Source organism: Aplysia californica, unplaced genomic scaffold (genome assembly GCF_000002075.1).
Source record: "Aplysia californica isolate F4 #8 unplaced genomic scaffold, AplCal3.0 scaffold00046, whole genome shotgun sequence".
Lineage (NCBI taxonomy): Eukaryota > Metazoa > Mollusca > Gastropoda > Aplysiida > Aplysiidae > Aplysia > Aplysia californica.
In genome coordinates, this window is record NW_004797316.1 from 810,393 (window position 1) to 826,620 (window position 16,228).

Genomic DNA, 16,228 nt, shown 5'->3' on the forward strand with positions numbered 1-16,228 from the left:
GAGAACGGAACTGAATCATCACTCTTTCCTGCGGAACGCGATTCACGATTCACTTCAGCGGAACGCGGAACAGTATCGCCAAACGATTCCCGATTCACTCCCCTGTCGCTGTCACCACCTTGTAGCTTGTTTAACCTACTGCTGAGTCGAGTCACGAGCGCAAGAACGGAACGGAACACTTAGTATGGCTCCCCTTATTTTACAAAAGATGGTATAGTCCAACCCCCCTATTAAAACAAAATGAACGGGGTCCAACCAATAGAGAGAAGGAATTTTATGGAGCCATTGTTTTAGGGAATGATGGGGTTGGGGGGGGGGGGGATTTATCGGGGTCACTAATTGAGGTCAGTTGATAGAGCAGCGCAACAAAGGGTGTGGGGCGGAGAGGATGGTGGAACAACAAGATTGGGACTCGCGCTCGCCAAGAGGCGTTGATATGACACTGTTCCGTTTCAGTCAGTGTTCCGCCACAGCTCCACGAGCGCTCGCGTACTCGCGATTCATTGAAGCCGACTGAATCGCGAATTGCCACTCTCAAATTTGACGAGCAGGATCCAGCCCTAGCGTGTATGCCTGTAATTATCTACACAAAAACCTCATGTTTGCTATAAGGAACACTCAGATTCAACAAGATTTTAGGTCAGGCCCGGCGACCTCGTTGAATCCGAGTTTCACTGTATACTTTACTTTGAACAATGTGGCTGAGGAGCCAACATGTATAATATGAATGATGGAATCCATCTGGCTTTGAAAGTTATTTGAATATGGTTTGTTTTAAAGTGCTACGGGTCCTTTAAAATGAGCTATCGGCTTTGTTTGGCCATAATTTCACATGTATCTGTGTGACATTCTGAATATTGTACCATCTGTAGTCTTTTAGTCCTTTTTTTCAGTCTTATTTTTTTTCAAAGAGTCTCTATTCTACTTCTGTTCCCTTGCCTTTTCTTGAACACCTTTGCTAAACCTGATTATTCCTTTGGCCTGCATGTGTTTTTTTTTACTTGCATTTTTCTGTTCTCACAACTTAATTTTGAAACATCAAACAAACCTGGAATTTTTTTCATCCCCCCCCCCTGTAGCTTAACTAATAAATCAACTGGAAGAATGTCTTAATGCATACCAAATGAACTTTTCTATAATTAAATAAGTTGTATTGTGGCATTGTCTTTGAGAAATCACAGATACCAGAAAGCATTTGTCCCATTTCTTATTATTCTCTGCTTTATTTTGTTGTCCTGTCTACTCACTTGAACTTAGCAAGTGTTCTTAAAATAAAATACGTTACGGCTTATTATTTAATTAAAGGAAGCATGAGGACAGAAATTAGGATAACTGTGACATAGACATATACTCTGACAAGGAGCAGATAACTTTAAACTGCCTGCTTTTATATCCGTACACTTTGTTTTGTAACTTTGCCATTACTCCTCTCTCTTGCAAGATGTATAGATTTCGCTTAATAACAATGAAGTATGTATTTCTTGTTCCTAGACACTGGTCATGAGCACCTTCATTTTATTAGGCTAGGTTTTGCATTCACACCCTGCCTTTCAAATGGAAAGCAATTCCAAAACAGTTTATAAACAAAAAGGAAAAAGAGTTCTTGAACAGGTTACAAGTTTGAGAAGGACCCTGTGATTTCCACAGATTTCGTGCTCTCACATGCTAAAACCGACCTTGAGCACTCTAGGGATGTCCTCAGCATTTAGCTCATCCTCTGCTGACTTCAGTGGCTTAAGCAGTTGTCAAGAGAATCCAGTACACTTGGATGAAGTCTATCACAAGACATTCCTTCTTGTAAATGAAGAAGGGACGGAGGCAGCTGCTGCAACAGCAGTTGTTATGAGGAAAAAGCGCTGTGCTGTGAAAGATGTTTCTTTGATTGTTGACCACCCTTTCATAATAATGATTAGAGAGTGCACAACTTCATCCAAAACCGTGCTCTTCATGGGAGCCATGGCTGAGCTGGCTTGAATTACCCCTCAGAACCAAACTTTAATGTCAGTGGATAAACCATTCTTAGAAATTCTCTGGCTTGTAAAAAGGCAGCTGGGAGAATCTATATTTTGCAGATATTTTAAAATAGCATTTGAATAACAAGATATTGCCCAGATATTTCAAAATTGAAATAAAAAATGATAAACCTACTTTGTTACATCCAGTAAATTGTACTTAAAACAGACATTTTGTAGTTTTCTTGAATACAGTATCCCCTCGAATATTGTGAGGTTTATGTGCCATACTCTGCTGTGACTGGGGAAAATCCATGAATTGGATTATAAAAGGCCTATGGTATTTTAAAGATGAAACTGCACCCATGCATAAATTGTGATATGACAAAGGACTACTGTGCATCCCATTCAATGTTATTTTGATGCCCTCAGAAATGTTTCTTCAATGAATTTTCATGTATCTACACATTCACAGATGTATTAACTTACTCAAAGACTAATCATATATTTAACAGTCTCGATTCATATACAATATAACAATTTAAGCTTGAACACAAGTAAAAGATCAGAACTTCTTTATAATCCCTAGAGTGCCCATATATAGATGAGCATATCTCCTCAGCTGTACTCTGCTTATAGAAAGGTATTTTATTAATACAGGAAGAGATCCTGACAATAATATGAGTAAAGATGAATGCTCCAATTGTCATTTTTAGTATAAAATTGATCTTCAATTTCAGTGACAATTTCGATGATGTATGCAAGTGTATTGTGGTGATGATACCCCTCTTGTTTCCAGCAAACTGTATTGCTTTTTATGATAGATGGTATTAATTTCTCATGTGCAACGGTTTTGTAGTTAAATCTATCAACATAATTCCGTGTTAAGACTGGACAGCATAAAACAGCACCCTTGACCTTCTGTGTTTGACTCTCAGTGTCAGCTGTCAAAATGTTTTGATTGTTTTGTAGCCTCAGGATTTCCAGATCCGCATTATTTTATATGAGCATTTTAGATGTTTTTGTGTATAATTTGTGTTTGGTGCCTGAACATTGGTATTTTAGAGAAGGAATCTTTTGTTTGAAATAGATTTCAAAACTTGAAATGTGCCTCTTTTCTTTTCCTTGTTTCATACTTCTTCCTTCCTTCTCCTACCACCGCCTGCCTGCCCTGTCCCTTTTCCTTTTTCTTTCCTTTTTCTTTTTTTTTGTTGGAATTTCACTGTTTTGCATGATGTGCTTGTTTAATTATATTAATACTGAAGCCTTTTCACAGCTTAAATTCCATTCCATGCTAGAACTATGTGAAGCAATGTTCCTTCTCTGATCATTTCACACAGGTCAGCTGCAGCTTTCAGCTGAAACCACTTCTGTCGGCTTTAGGTATGGCTGAAGCTTTCAACGTCCAAAATGCTGATTTCAGTGGAATGACAGAGGGGGAAAAAAGAGACCTTGTTTTAGATGAGGTGTACCATAATGCATTTGTCAAAGTCAATGAAGAAGGCACAGAAGCTGCAGCTGCTACTGCAGTGGTTATGATGCGGCGCTGTGCTCCTTTGCCAACAGACAATGTGGTTGTAGACCGTCCTTTTTTGTTTGCAATTTTTGACAAAGTAGCCAATGGAAATATGATTTTCCTTGGTCAAGTTGTTGACCCATCTGCGTAAAATGAAAAGGTTTGCTTCTCTGCTATGTGGGCCTCTCTGTACTGCACTCCAATTGAATTTAGAATGTAAATTTAGACACAATGTGAAGGATGCGTGAACTTTGCTAATTTACACCCAAAAAAATTGTTTGTCAGAAGCAATCTTCTGTGTGTAATTTTTTTAAAATTAAAAGGTAATCACTTGCTGGAGATATCCATGCAAACAAATCTTATAATAAGTCTAAGATATATATAGCCTTTATATTGATTCCTCCACTGGTTTTTATCCTCAACAATTTAGTGAAACTTCTCTTTTTTCATGACATTGAAATCCATATGATTTTGTTAGGTAGATCAGCAGTTTACTTATATTAAAAAATGCTTTGCCAGGCAGATGTGTTGAGGTGCTGTGTACCAGCTGACTTTCACTTGTTCTGTGTATATATTTAAATAATGTTTGGCTATTTATATAGTCTTTGCTGTTGTAAAATCAGTCACTACATCTAGTCATAATTTCGGTTTCACATCTTGCCATTCAGCCGTTTCATATTCCCTGGGCTCAGTCTTTGCCAAAATACTTCCTAGGGCTGTGTCATTTTGGGACATTATCGATTCATTAGTATTTTAGCATGTTTTTTTTGTTTTTTTCATGTAAAATCAGCAATCAGAAGAACTGCGGGTAGTGGCTCCAAAGGGCATGCATAGTGCAACACAAAAGTCAAGTTGTGAGGCTTTAAGGATTGCTTTAAAAGCTACCCGATAGTTATGAGCAATGGTATTATATATTTAAACTTTTAAGATGGAAAAAAATGAGCACTTGGTGCCCAGTTGTTGTTTTTTTATGTATTAAAAATGAAAATGGATTCCTTTTTTTTAAATATCAAAAGCAAGGAATTTTTATTGTTTCACATCAACTCTACTTTGTGGGGCAGCGGGTTGGGGAGCGGAAGGGCGGGGAGGGGGGGGGGGGGGCATCCATTAAAGGCTGATCCCATCCATGAAATAACTCAAGCGTTGATCTTTGAAATACATTGAAGTAATGCGTCTTGTGATGTCTTACAATTATCAGGGATACAGGTGTTAATACCTTGTGAGTTTAAGGTTGGGGGGGGGGGGGGGGCTGTCCCTTATTATCCCTTTTTCTGGTGCCATTTTGTCAAATCAATGCAAGATATGCAATGACTGTGAAAGTATAAATGAATTAAGGCTCCAAGTTTATTTGTTAGTGTTTGTAATATTCTTTTTGGGTTGTGTATTTTTTTTTCTTTCTGCTGTCACCTATTGGTATTGGTTGTATTACGTTTACATTGGCCCTTTCTGTGTTGTGATTATAGAATAGTAAGCAAAGATTAAGAGCTTTATGCAAAATTGTTTGTGAACTACTTTATATTATGCCAGTTAGCACTTAAATGCATTGGCTGGTGGGAGGTTGGCAGATGCTCTGGTGTGGTTTGCTCCTCTTTCCTATCAAGTATATAATGATCTATTGTCCTTATCTCTCCTCCTTCTATTCTTTGTATGTTACTCTCTTGTAACACCTCTAATCTCTTTGTGTTGCTAGTGTCATAAAACTCTTTCTAATACTAATACACGCATTGGCTGTAGCAAAATTGTTTTCTTATATTTTGTGCTGTTTTAAAGTGTTAACAGATTCTTAGAAGTGTTTTACGGCGCTGGTATCTGCATTAGGTCATATGAGTGTGCGGGACACATTAAGCTTTTTCAATTTGATAGGAACTGATTTTGAATTTTGCCTGGGTGACAGCTGAAGCCCACTCATATCGATTTTAGGACCACCAAGGGATCTTTAACATTCTCAACTTGCTCACGGGACCTCCGAGATTTTTTTGGCCTTTATCGGAGATCTTACCTTCCCTCAATATCAGGGGTGTGGCTGAAAGACAGCAGTAAGAACGGCCCAAGGGGTAGCAGTAGAAAGGCAGCAGAAACAGTCAGGAGCCCAGGAGAGGGGGCAAAAAAAAGGGGGGGGGGTGGCCGAAAGTGGAGACGAAAGTAGGCTACAGAACATGGTTAGAGACCAAGGAAGGAGGTGAAAGGAGAACTTTTTTGTATTGAGAGAAGAAAATTTTCTGTCGCTGTTTGGTTTCGAACCCAGGACCTATTGAAAGAGAGGCGAACACCGTACTCTACCTCTAGACCCCGAGAGCCTCCGTATTGAATATTAAGTAAAAATGTACAACAGATTTCTAAATTTTGATTTTACAGCGTAAAATAGTACAATATGGCTGAAGCTTTCAACATCCAAAATACTGATTTCAGTGGAATGACAGAGGGAGAAAAAAGAGACCTTGTCTTAGATGAGGTGTACCTTAATGCATTTGTCAAAGTGAATGAAGAAGGCACAGAAGCTGCAGCTGTTACTGCAGTGGTTATGATGCGGCGCTGTGCTCCTTTGCCAGCTGTCGATGTGGTCGTAGACTATCCTTTTTTGTTTGCAATTCTTTAATAAAAGATCCGATGGAAATTGGAAATATGATTTTCCTTGGTCTAGTTGTTAACCCATCAGCCCAAAAAGTGAATAGGTTTGCTTCACTGCTATGTGAACCTTACTATTCTTTTCTGCACTCCAATTGAATTTAGAAAGTGAATTAGACACATTGTGAAGGGTTCGTGAACTTTGTTTATATATATATACCAAGTAAATTGTATGTTATTTGTCAAACGTAATCTTCTGTTTGTAATTTTTTTAAATCGAAAGATAATTTACTTACTGAAGATATCCATGCTTACGAATCTTCTAATTAGTCTAAGATATACCCTTTGGATGATATGTAAACTTTATATTAATTCTCATATTAGTTTTTATTAACAATAATTTAAAGAAGCTTCTCTTTTTTCATGACACTGACAACATCTTATGAATGCTAATGATTTTGTTAGATCTGCAGTTTACTTTTATTTTAAAAATGCTTTTGCCTAGCAGATGTGTTTAGGTGCTGTGTCCATTTGTTCTGTGTATATATTTAAATAATGTTTGGCTGTTTATTATAGTTTATAGTCGTTGCTGCTGTACACAAGATATTTTCATTTCCTTTTCACACCTTGCCTTGCACCTCTTTCATATTCCCTTGATTCAACCTTTGCGGAAATACTTCCAAGAGCTGTGTTACTTGGGATATTATCTATTCATCATGACTGATAAACATCTGACAATGTGAGACTAGTTATTCTGCACATCAGCAGAAAAAAATTTGTCAAAGAGGAAAAAAAGTCCTTATTATTACTATGATGGCTAACTTTTGCAAGTAAAGTAAGTATTTTAACGTTCCTTTTCCTGCATACAAAATTAGCAAATAGGAGAAATGCAGGTCATGGCTCAAATACATGTTTATGGTGCCGCACAAAAATCAAGCAGTGAGGCTTTAAAGATTGCATTAAAGACCTTTGAACGGTCACGAGCAATGGTATTATAAGGCCAAACTTTTAAGATGAAAATGGAAAAAAAATTAGCATTTAATGCCCAGTTTTTGACAAAATATATTAAAATGAGTTTAATGAGCATCTATTTTTCTAAATGAAAATGGAATCCCTTTTTAGATTTAAAAAACTGGACACATACAATTTTTTTGGTTTTTTGACATATCAGCTTAAACTTGGAAGGGGAACGAGGAGGGCAGAGAGGCGTCCATTAAAGTGTTAATCTTTGAAATATTTCTTTTATAACCTTATAGTTACCGGTATATATGAAATTTTCATGTATGGAGTTTTGGGTCTAGTGATGTGTCTCAACTATTTGGGATACAGGTGTAAGTGCCTTGTGTCTTTTTGGTTTCTTGTCCCTTTTTCTGATGCTGTGTTATTTGTCTTATCAATGTCAGACATGCAATGACTGTGAGAGCATTAATAAGTGAATTAAATTATAGTTCGCGATTGAAATGTATTCTTATGGAGTTCTTTTTTTTTCCCTTTCTGCTGTTACCTATTCATATTGATTGTATTACTTTTACATTGGCCCTTTCTGTTTTGTGATTATAAAATAGTAAGCAAAGACTCTTTGCTTACTATTTTTACAGAATATTCCCGAATGTGAATCTGCGATTAGTTTGATGAAATGCATCCAATAGAATCAGTATGCAAAATACAACCAATGACAAACGGCGTTCGCAATTATGGTCCTCACATTTAGCAAGGCATGACGAAAGCCTACATCACAGAAGCATCTTGGCTCGTTAGCTGTTTAAGAAAAAATAGAAAACAGCGTACCTCATATAGGTCACGAAGAGGTTAAATTGATACAGCACAAAATACATGAAAACAATAAAGTAACAGCTAGTGTATGTATTAGTATTAGTAAGCATTTTACCACACTTGAACACAAATAGGATCTTGAAATTACCAAAATTAGACGTGTTACTTGAGAGTAACATTCAAAGAAAAGAAAAAGTAAGGACTTGGATGCTTGATAGGAAAGAAGGAGCGAACCACACCAGAGCATCTGCCAACCACCCACCCGCCAACGTATTACAAGTGCAAGTCAGTGTAATATAAAGTAGATCACTAACAATTATGCACAAAGCTCTTTCTCTTCAAAATGGGGATCCAAAACTGTGCCCGGTGAGCACGAACTGACAGTGTGTCACAAAGGGGTTAAGTGTTAAGAGATTGTTCGAAACTTCTGTATATTGATAATTAAGTAAAATATGCCACAGATGTCTTGATTTTGATTTGACTGCATAAAATAACATCTTTGATGATGAAAAAATTTCACGCGTGTCATCTTACCTTCCTGATCAAAAGGCTGTAATTTTTCTGTAAAGTCAGGATATGCCATACTGCATTGTTTTAGGGGGTTATTTTAGATATGCTTGTGTTAAGACATACAGCAGTATCGGTATGTTACTGTGTTTTCATTTTACTGGGGAAGGAATCAGCTTTATGAAGTGGATTTCATATTTTAAAATCATTCTCTTTGTTTCTGCTTCTTTGCTAACCTTCCTTCCCTCCTGCCATTCCTCCCCCCCTACCCCCTCCATCAAGGGGTTTTGTTGTTCGATTTTGACGGTTTTAAGAAAATGACTTGACTGTTTTTCATGATATGATTATGTAAATATTTTCACAGGTCTTGTGTCATTGCCTGTCAGATCTATATTTTACACAATGCTCCTTTTCTGATCGCTCAACACATATCGAGGAGGAGGGGAGGGTGAGGGATAGAGGCGTTTATTACAGTGTTAATCTTTGAAATAACTTGTATTTCTGTTATAACCTTTGGTTTTATATAAATGAAGAAGTTATGGATCTTTTGATGATTTACAGCTATTGGGGATACGGGTATAAATGCCTAGTGGATTTTTTCTTTCTTTTTTTGGTTGTTTTCTTTATCCCTTTTTCAGGGGCTGTGTTAGCTATGCAATGACTGTGACAGCAAGAGCAAGTGAATTTAGATCTATATATGGTAACATTGACAAAAAACATAGAACAGATTTCCAAGTTAGTGATTGTAGTATTCTTTTGGGTCTTTTTTCTTTTTTTCTGTTGTCACCTATTCGTATTGATTGTATTACTTTTACATGGGCCCTCTCTGTGTTGTGATTATAAAACAGTAGAGAATCTATTTTTTGAAAGAGATTTAATAAAATTAAAAACCTTCCTCATTGTTTCTGCTTTGTTGCTTACCTTCCTTCCGTCCAGCCAACTCTCCTCCCTCTCCACCTCACCCAGGAGGGTTTTGCCACGTGATTTTGATTTAGTTGATTTCACTGTTTTGCTTGATACGGTTGTATATTATCAATAAATATTTTCACAGTTTTTGTTACACTGTATGTCAGAACTATGTGAAGCAATGTTCTTTCTCTGATCATTTCACACAGGTCAGCAGCAGGTTTCAGCTGAAACCACTTCTGTCAGCTTTAGGTATGGCTGAAGCTTTCAACGTCCAAAATGCTGATTTCAGTGGAATGACAGAGGGGGAAAAAAGAGACCTTGTTTTAGATGAGGTGTACCATAATGCATTTGTCAAAGTCAATGAAGAAGGCACAGAAGCTGCAGCTGCTACTGCTATGTCTATGACGCTGGGCTGTGCTCCTGTGACAACTATTGTTAGTTTGGTTGTAGACCATCCTTTTTTGTTTGCAATTTTTGATAAAAGAGCCAATGGAAATATGATTTTCCTTGGTCAAGTTGTTGACCCATCTGTCTAAAATTCCCTTTTATGTGGACCACCTCCTTGTCCTGAGCTCCAACTGAATTTAAACTTTGCATTTGTTGTTATTGTTGTTGTTAGTTGGCCTTCAGCCCATGAATTTGGACTTAATTTAAACTTTGTTAATTTTCCAAAGAATATTTATTTAAAAAAATAAATTATAAATTTTCAGAGGCAAACTTCTCTACTGGCGATCAAAAGAAAAGTACCACTTTTTGATAGTATATAAAATCTAGTCTTTTGAGTCTTTTCGCTTTTTCTTTTGCGTAGGTAGTACAAAGTTCTCTGAAAACTAGGTAATGATGGGGAAATAACATTTTGGTGTTTCAGTTAGTGTTCACAGCACCAATGATTCCCCGACCACGTGGCGGATTTTTTCTATTCTTTGATTTTTATGAAGTTAAGGTCTGTATTTATTTAAAACCGCTTCAACACTTGATCATTGTCACTTAGAATTTAGTTTTTTAAAATCCAGAATAACGGCACTGTAATGGACCAACAGCCTGCCATTTCACCAAATTTAAAGCTGAGCACCTGTGAGACAGGATACTGTGTTGCTCGTGACGTGAATTCCAACCCCAGAACCATTTTTTTACAGCTGCAGCAAACCGTCACCAATGCCTGAAACAATATTTTACAGAAAGACTAGTGTACTCTATGTGCCGGAGATGCCCTGATGTAATGAATGCACATGGAGATCACAAGGCGTACTGATACATGTGTGACTTTTGGATTTTCCGCGTGTCGTAAAATTTCAGTCTCCAAAAAAAAAAAGTTTTTGCTCAAAACTTGATTTATCTGTGAAATACTTTATATTTGAATTTTGTGGCTGGAAGAATCATTATTTTTCAACTTGAAAGACGAACCTTTCGAACTTTTAGGGTGGTAAACTTTTTTTGATCGCCAGTATATTTGTAAAAAATTTTATTTAAAGGTAATTCGCTTGCTTGAGATATTTATGTAAACAAATACACATTGTATTTTATTTTGCCTAAGATATACTTTGGTGGCTATGTTAACTTATGTTGATTTTCATACATGTACTGGGTTTCCTTAATTAACCACAGAATAGTGGAACCTCTCTCTTTTCATGACAACATGTGATGGATGCTGACCATTTTGTTTGATTTTGGTTTAACTTTAATAGCAAATGTTCTTGTTAAGTTTCGCTCAATTTAATTTTTTCTTTATTTACGTAATAATGTTTAAAAAAAAAAATAAACATCATGTCTGTTATGAACGTAAGTGCTTGTTTTTCATACAATACACAAGATACTCTTATTTATATTTCTTATTCCTTGTCACACTATGCAACATATCACTTTCATAGTATAAAATTTTCTGGGTCCAAGACCAGATCATTTGGGGCATTTTCAAGTCTAAATGACACTGAAATTAGTTAACCTGGGAATGTGAGGTAATCATATGCATATGATATATCAGAGCAGAAAAAAATTCGGCTAATGCAAAAAGCTCATACTTTTAATGCAGAATTATTTTTAAGGTGATCAGTTGAGTATGTAATTTATCCATTTTGTTTGGGCTTTTATTCAGGTTTTGGTTTAAGTTTTGTTTTTTGTTTAGGCGTGTGAAATTTGCAATCGGGGGAATGGGGTTCTTTTCGCGATAGCCTGTGCATCTTATGACGCCAAAGTCAAAATTGAGGCGTCACAGGGTATAAACCTGGTGCGTGGGCAACAGTGTGAAATGGTGAAACCTTTAAAGTAAACAAAAATAAGTACTTGATATCCAGTTAATAGGTACTAAGATGAACTTTTCGATGGAAGTAAAACGTTTTGCTTTATTAAAAAGTAAAGAATTGTTGTTTAGTCAGTCTAGATTGAGTGATTTGAGTTGGGGTGGGCTGGTTGGGTGGAAAGGCATCTACTAAAGATTTTTTTATCTTTGGAAACTTCTGTTTTCAAAAAGAATACTTTGAAAATGTGATGGCTAGCATGTATTCTTGGAGACGGAACTTGTAACATTATTATGCTTTGCAAACTCATTTTCATGGTGGTACTGTGTCTTTGCATGTCATATGTATGATCGCCTATTATACGCAAGGTTCTTTTTTTTAAAGTTCTTTTTGTGGTTTTGATATAAATGTTTTACCAGCCTATTATCTTTATGGCTTTTATGTCAAAGGAGATTTATTGGATTTACAGAAAAATATCAAAACTGCTGCCCTTTATGGTAACATATATATTATTTGTTTTGATTGACATTGTGCAGTTTTTCAAATGGAAGTTCTCTGTGATAATTAAGCATAAATTGTTGAACATATTCTTCTGAAAGAAATAGGCCCTATTTTATGGCTGATGACATAGTCATTTACATACTAAAACAGCAGACATGCCTCTCAGCCAAGGGGGATATTCATGTAAGGGCCTTTTTCAAGGACACAACATTGGACTGAGCCAAAACTCCAACTATTAAATATTAAGTTATACTATATTAAATGAAAATATGTACTTAACACACTGTATGCATCTAAGTTTTTTTAGAATTCGATTAAAAGAAAGACATGCCTACAAGTATCAGAATGATAAATGAAAACTTCATAATGTGTTTTTGTTATGTATGCATTGCACATGACTGAAATGCAACTCACGATCATTTGTATATATCCTGATCACACCACTGATTGCTACTTTCATCAATGTTTCTGAATTTCCCTATTAATAAGATTATCTTCTCCTCTTTCAAATTAAAGAAAATTAAGTTTGTAGGTTTCATTCTTATTGTTTCCTGCAGGTTACTAGCTCCTTTGGGTTGAAGACTCCTCTCACTGCTTTGGGCATGGCTGATGCCTTTTCAGCTTTTTTGGCCGATTTCAGTGGAATCACAGCCAAACCGGAATTGTTTCTGTCCAATGTAGTGCACAAGGCTTTTGTGCAGGTCAACGAAGAAGGCACGGAAGCTGCAGCTGCTACTGGTGTGGTAATGATGGCAAGGTGTGCCATGGTACCTGTTAGACAGATTATAGTGACGGTCGACCACCCATTTTTACTGGTGCTCAGAGATAATAGGTCTCAAGGTCTGATGCTCTTTCTTGGACATGTGTCAGATCCAGAGACAAAATGAATTGCATGTACCACATAAGTGTTCTTATCTGTTGGTTACATTCTATTACTGTACAATGACAGCAGATACTCTCCGTCATGTATGTCAAAGCCCATAGTCTATAATTCTCAAGATACCTGGATCAGAGAGCTTGTCTTTCTTCTGGGATGTTGTGTTCTTGCTCTTCCCAATTTACCCATGAGTGGCAAAGTCCACACGGCCCATCTCCTGGATGTCCTTTATTGTGTCACTGTGGATATAAAACCTTTCTAAATTTTCTTGAAAGGGAAGAAGAAAGGGGTGGGGGGGGGGGGGGGGGATGTACGAAATGTACACTTTTTAAAAGATTTTTAGATTATAAGAAGACTGGTTCCTTTTAAGGATAGGGGACTAAAGTTTGCTACCCCTAAGAATGTATTATGGATCCTTTTCATAGCTTCACACACATTTTCTTTCTGTTCTCCCTGGGTCAGCTTTGTGTCTATGCTCCCCGTGCTTTTTTACACCTGCAGAATCGCTAGTTTGAGACTGAAGTCTTATGGCTGCAGTGAGGTGCACAAATGTTCAGGTGACCTTGGGTTTTAACTGTGTTTTAAAGTGTATTTCCAAAAAAATTTATTAACTCGTAATGTCTTTAAGAGAACTGTTGAAATGTAATGATGATTTGGAAGGCGTATTTTCAAATTATATATATATATATAGAGGCCTTTATAAATATAATGTATTTCTAGTTTTAAAAAAGGACTCACTTGTGCATCATGCCGGTGTGTATCTTTCGTTCGGGTCTGAAGTTTCAGACCTGTTTTATCTTTTGTGACTTTTGCATTCCCTTTACGTTTTTGAGTCATTTATTAGCACCTCTATGTATTTGTACCCTAATTTATGTTTATTTTAATATGTGACACATATTTACATGTGTATATTATGGTTACTAACATGTTGCAGATCCTTTCTAAGGGCTGGAGTCTCTAATGGCTGACAATTTAATGTTCAGTATTTGGCTTCACCAAGTTTGATTAAAAACGTTCCCTCGGACTGTAACATTTTTAACCAAGAGAAATTAAAGGAAGGCCCAATGTCAACTGTTTTTCATATTTTTGTAAGTACTTGTCTTGAAAGATGTCAGTGTGCTGTGGGCGCATTGTCCAAACTTTTACCCACATTTTGTCACTTGGAGTACTAATAATTTTGTGCTGTGGTATGGCTTTTTAAAAACTGTTTTGAGCCAATCTACATCAGATTTTAGCCTTGTATTCTTTGAAATTTATAAAGTAAGAAAACTGAAAAAACTTGATTTTGTAAAATAGTGACATTGTAGAATTATTGTTTAAAGGTTACAGGGATGGAGAGATTAAAATCTTTTTAAAAAAAGGAAAGGAAAAAACAAACCAATCATTTCATGACTTTCCTTACAAGATCTTTTAAATTGGTGCATTTTGCATTTATAGGTGGTTTTTATAAACACCATTTCAATGTTCAAAAATAAGTGTTTTCTTTGTGAATTTTATGTCAAACAAATTCCTTTTGAATAAATTATATGTCTTCCAAATTACAGCATTCTAGTACATATTTTGTGCGAGATATGTGAAAAAAATTGTACAGTTGGGTTGTTTTTTTGGATCACCCTGTATTGTAATTCATCGAGATCACATAATATATGATATAATATATCTAAATATGTATCATGCATGCATTTTATGTCGTTCTCAATAAACAAACATAACATTGTCTAATAACTCTTAAAAGGATTCCTCTGCTGTTTTTCCTTGTCATGATGTATAAATTTTACAATATATAGTATGTCTACATGTACTTTGTACAAAGTCTTCAAAGCTCGGTTTTCATTTTTTTCGATTCTTTTTCAAAGGTAAAAGGGCTTCTGTTCAAAATACTTGTTATACATGTATATATTACGTCTGCGGGGTGCCAATTAAGGAGCTCTACTTCACCCTGGATGTCATTTCTGATAGGTTATAATCCCTTGGCAACCTTTACATTTACATGGATAAGGGGTTTTACCAGTGATGTTTATGTCACAGGATGAATGGAGAGTTTCCTGTAATAGAGCAATGTGGACTTTCCTTTCATACAAAATTTTCCCCAATTGTGTTTTCTTCTTGTCCAAGCCACAGACATTTGCCTTAAGAATATTGAAGCCTATAAGCTTCTCTTTTCCGTTACCAGTAGCAGGGGGTGTCTTCTTCTTGTTTTTCCATTTTCTCTGCTTTCTGATTTTCTTTTTCTTCCAATAACCATCCACCATGCCAGCTTGGTTGCCCACTAAGACCTGGGGGAGACCTTGATTACCGAGGCAGCGTCTCAGCTCGTATAGGATTCTATCATTTGTGAATAGCATCTAAAACTGGTACATGTAGTTCTGTGATTTTCCTTCCATCCCGGGGTAGGAGATAAAGCAGTGGCTGTAGGTGCAATGCTGCAAACAAAAACCCAACTCCATCACAGAGAGATCGTAAAAAAAATGAATGGGTATGTTGGTGTCTGTTGTATTATATTGAGAAGATGTTTGATGAGATAAAGAAGAGGAAGACTCTATTAAGATCATAGTTGCTGTGTGTTGCTGAAATACAAAAATTATAATATAATAAAAATAATAATAGTAATAATAATACCAATTGGAAGCTAGATTCCCCCCCCCCTCCCAGAGCAACCAAGTCCTCTCATCCCAGAGAAGGGGGCAGGGGAAGGCATGGCAGTGGCAGGTCCCAGAGGGTTAATGTTGTCAACAAGCAAGACGCAAATGGTCTCTGCACCTTCTCCACAGTCATAGTGCTCTCCGATAAATGCATGCTTATTAACACATATATGTAGCTGGGTATTCCCTACGTAAAGTCACATCCAGTACAGTGCTGACAATGAGCCTCTGCTTCCCACTCCACCAATACCCGTCCCAACTCCAGGTCAAACAAAGGTTGTCGATGGAGAGAGGAGAAAAGAAAAGTTAATAAATGTAATTAAGTAAAACATTAAAAACAATAAATAGAAAGAGTAAGATACATAGTAAAGTATGTCTCTTTTCGGGGTCACCCCCTTGACCTGTTAGCTTCCTCTTTTCCTCCACGAAGAGGTGGGTCTATTGGGGGGGGGGATACATATATATATATATATATATATATATATATATATATTATATATATATATATATGCATACAAAAATGTTTTATATATGTATATATATATATATATTTAAAAAATAATAAATTAAAAAAAAAATTTAAAAAAATATATATAATATAATATATATAATATACACATATGTAATATACACATATATAATATATAATATACAACATATATTATACTAGCTCTGCCGCCTTTCGTTGAAAGGAATGTTCGGTGCGTTAACATCAACTGAAAGTCATTGGCCTACATGTAGCCTACTATATT

The 16,228-nt window shown here is 36.2% G+C and overlaps 1 protein-coding gene across 8 annotated transcripts in view; it reads left to right on the plus strand.

Annotated features, from left to right (window-relative positions):
* Positions 1-14,568, plus strand: part of LOC101863568 (leukocyte elastase inhibitor) — a 31,535-nt gene extending 16,967 nt beyond the window's left edge. For 5 of the 8 annotated variants that reach the window (XM_035968210.1, XM_005092417.3, XM_005092418.3 and 2 more), the window contains one exon: positions 12,515-14,568. In XM_035968210.1, coding sequence (XP_035824103.1) covers positions 12,515-12,844 — 330 coding nt within the window. In that variant the 3' untranslated portion in view covers positions 12,845-14,568. The other 3 variants (XM_005092420.3, XM_005092421.3, XM_005092419.3) reach the window with 3 other exon arrangements.
* The last annotated feature ends 1,660 nt before the right edge of the window (positions 14,569-16,228 follow it).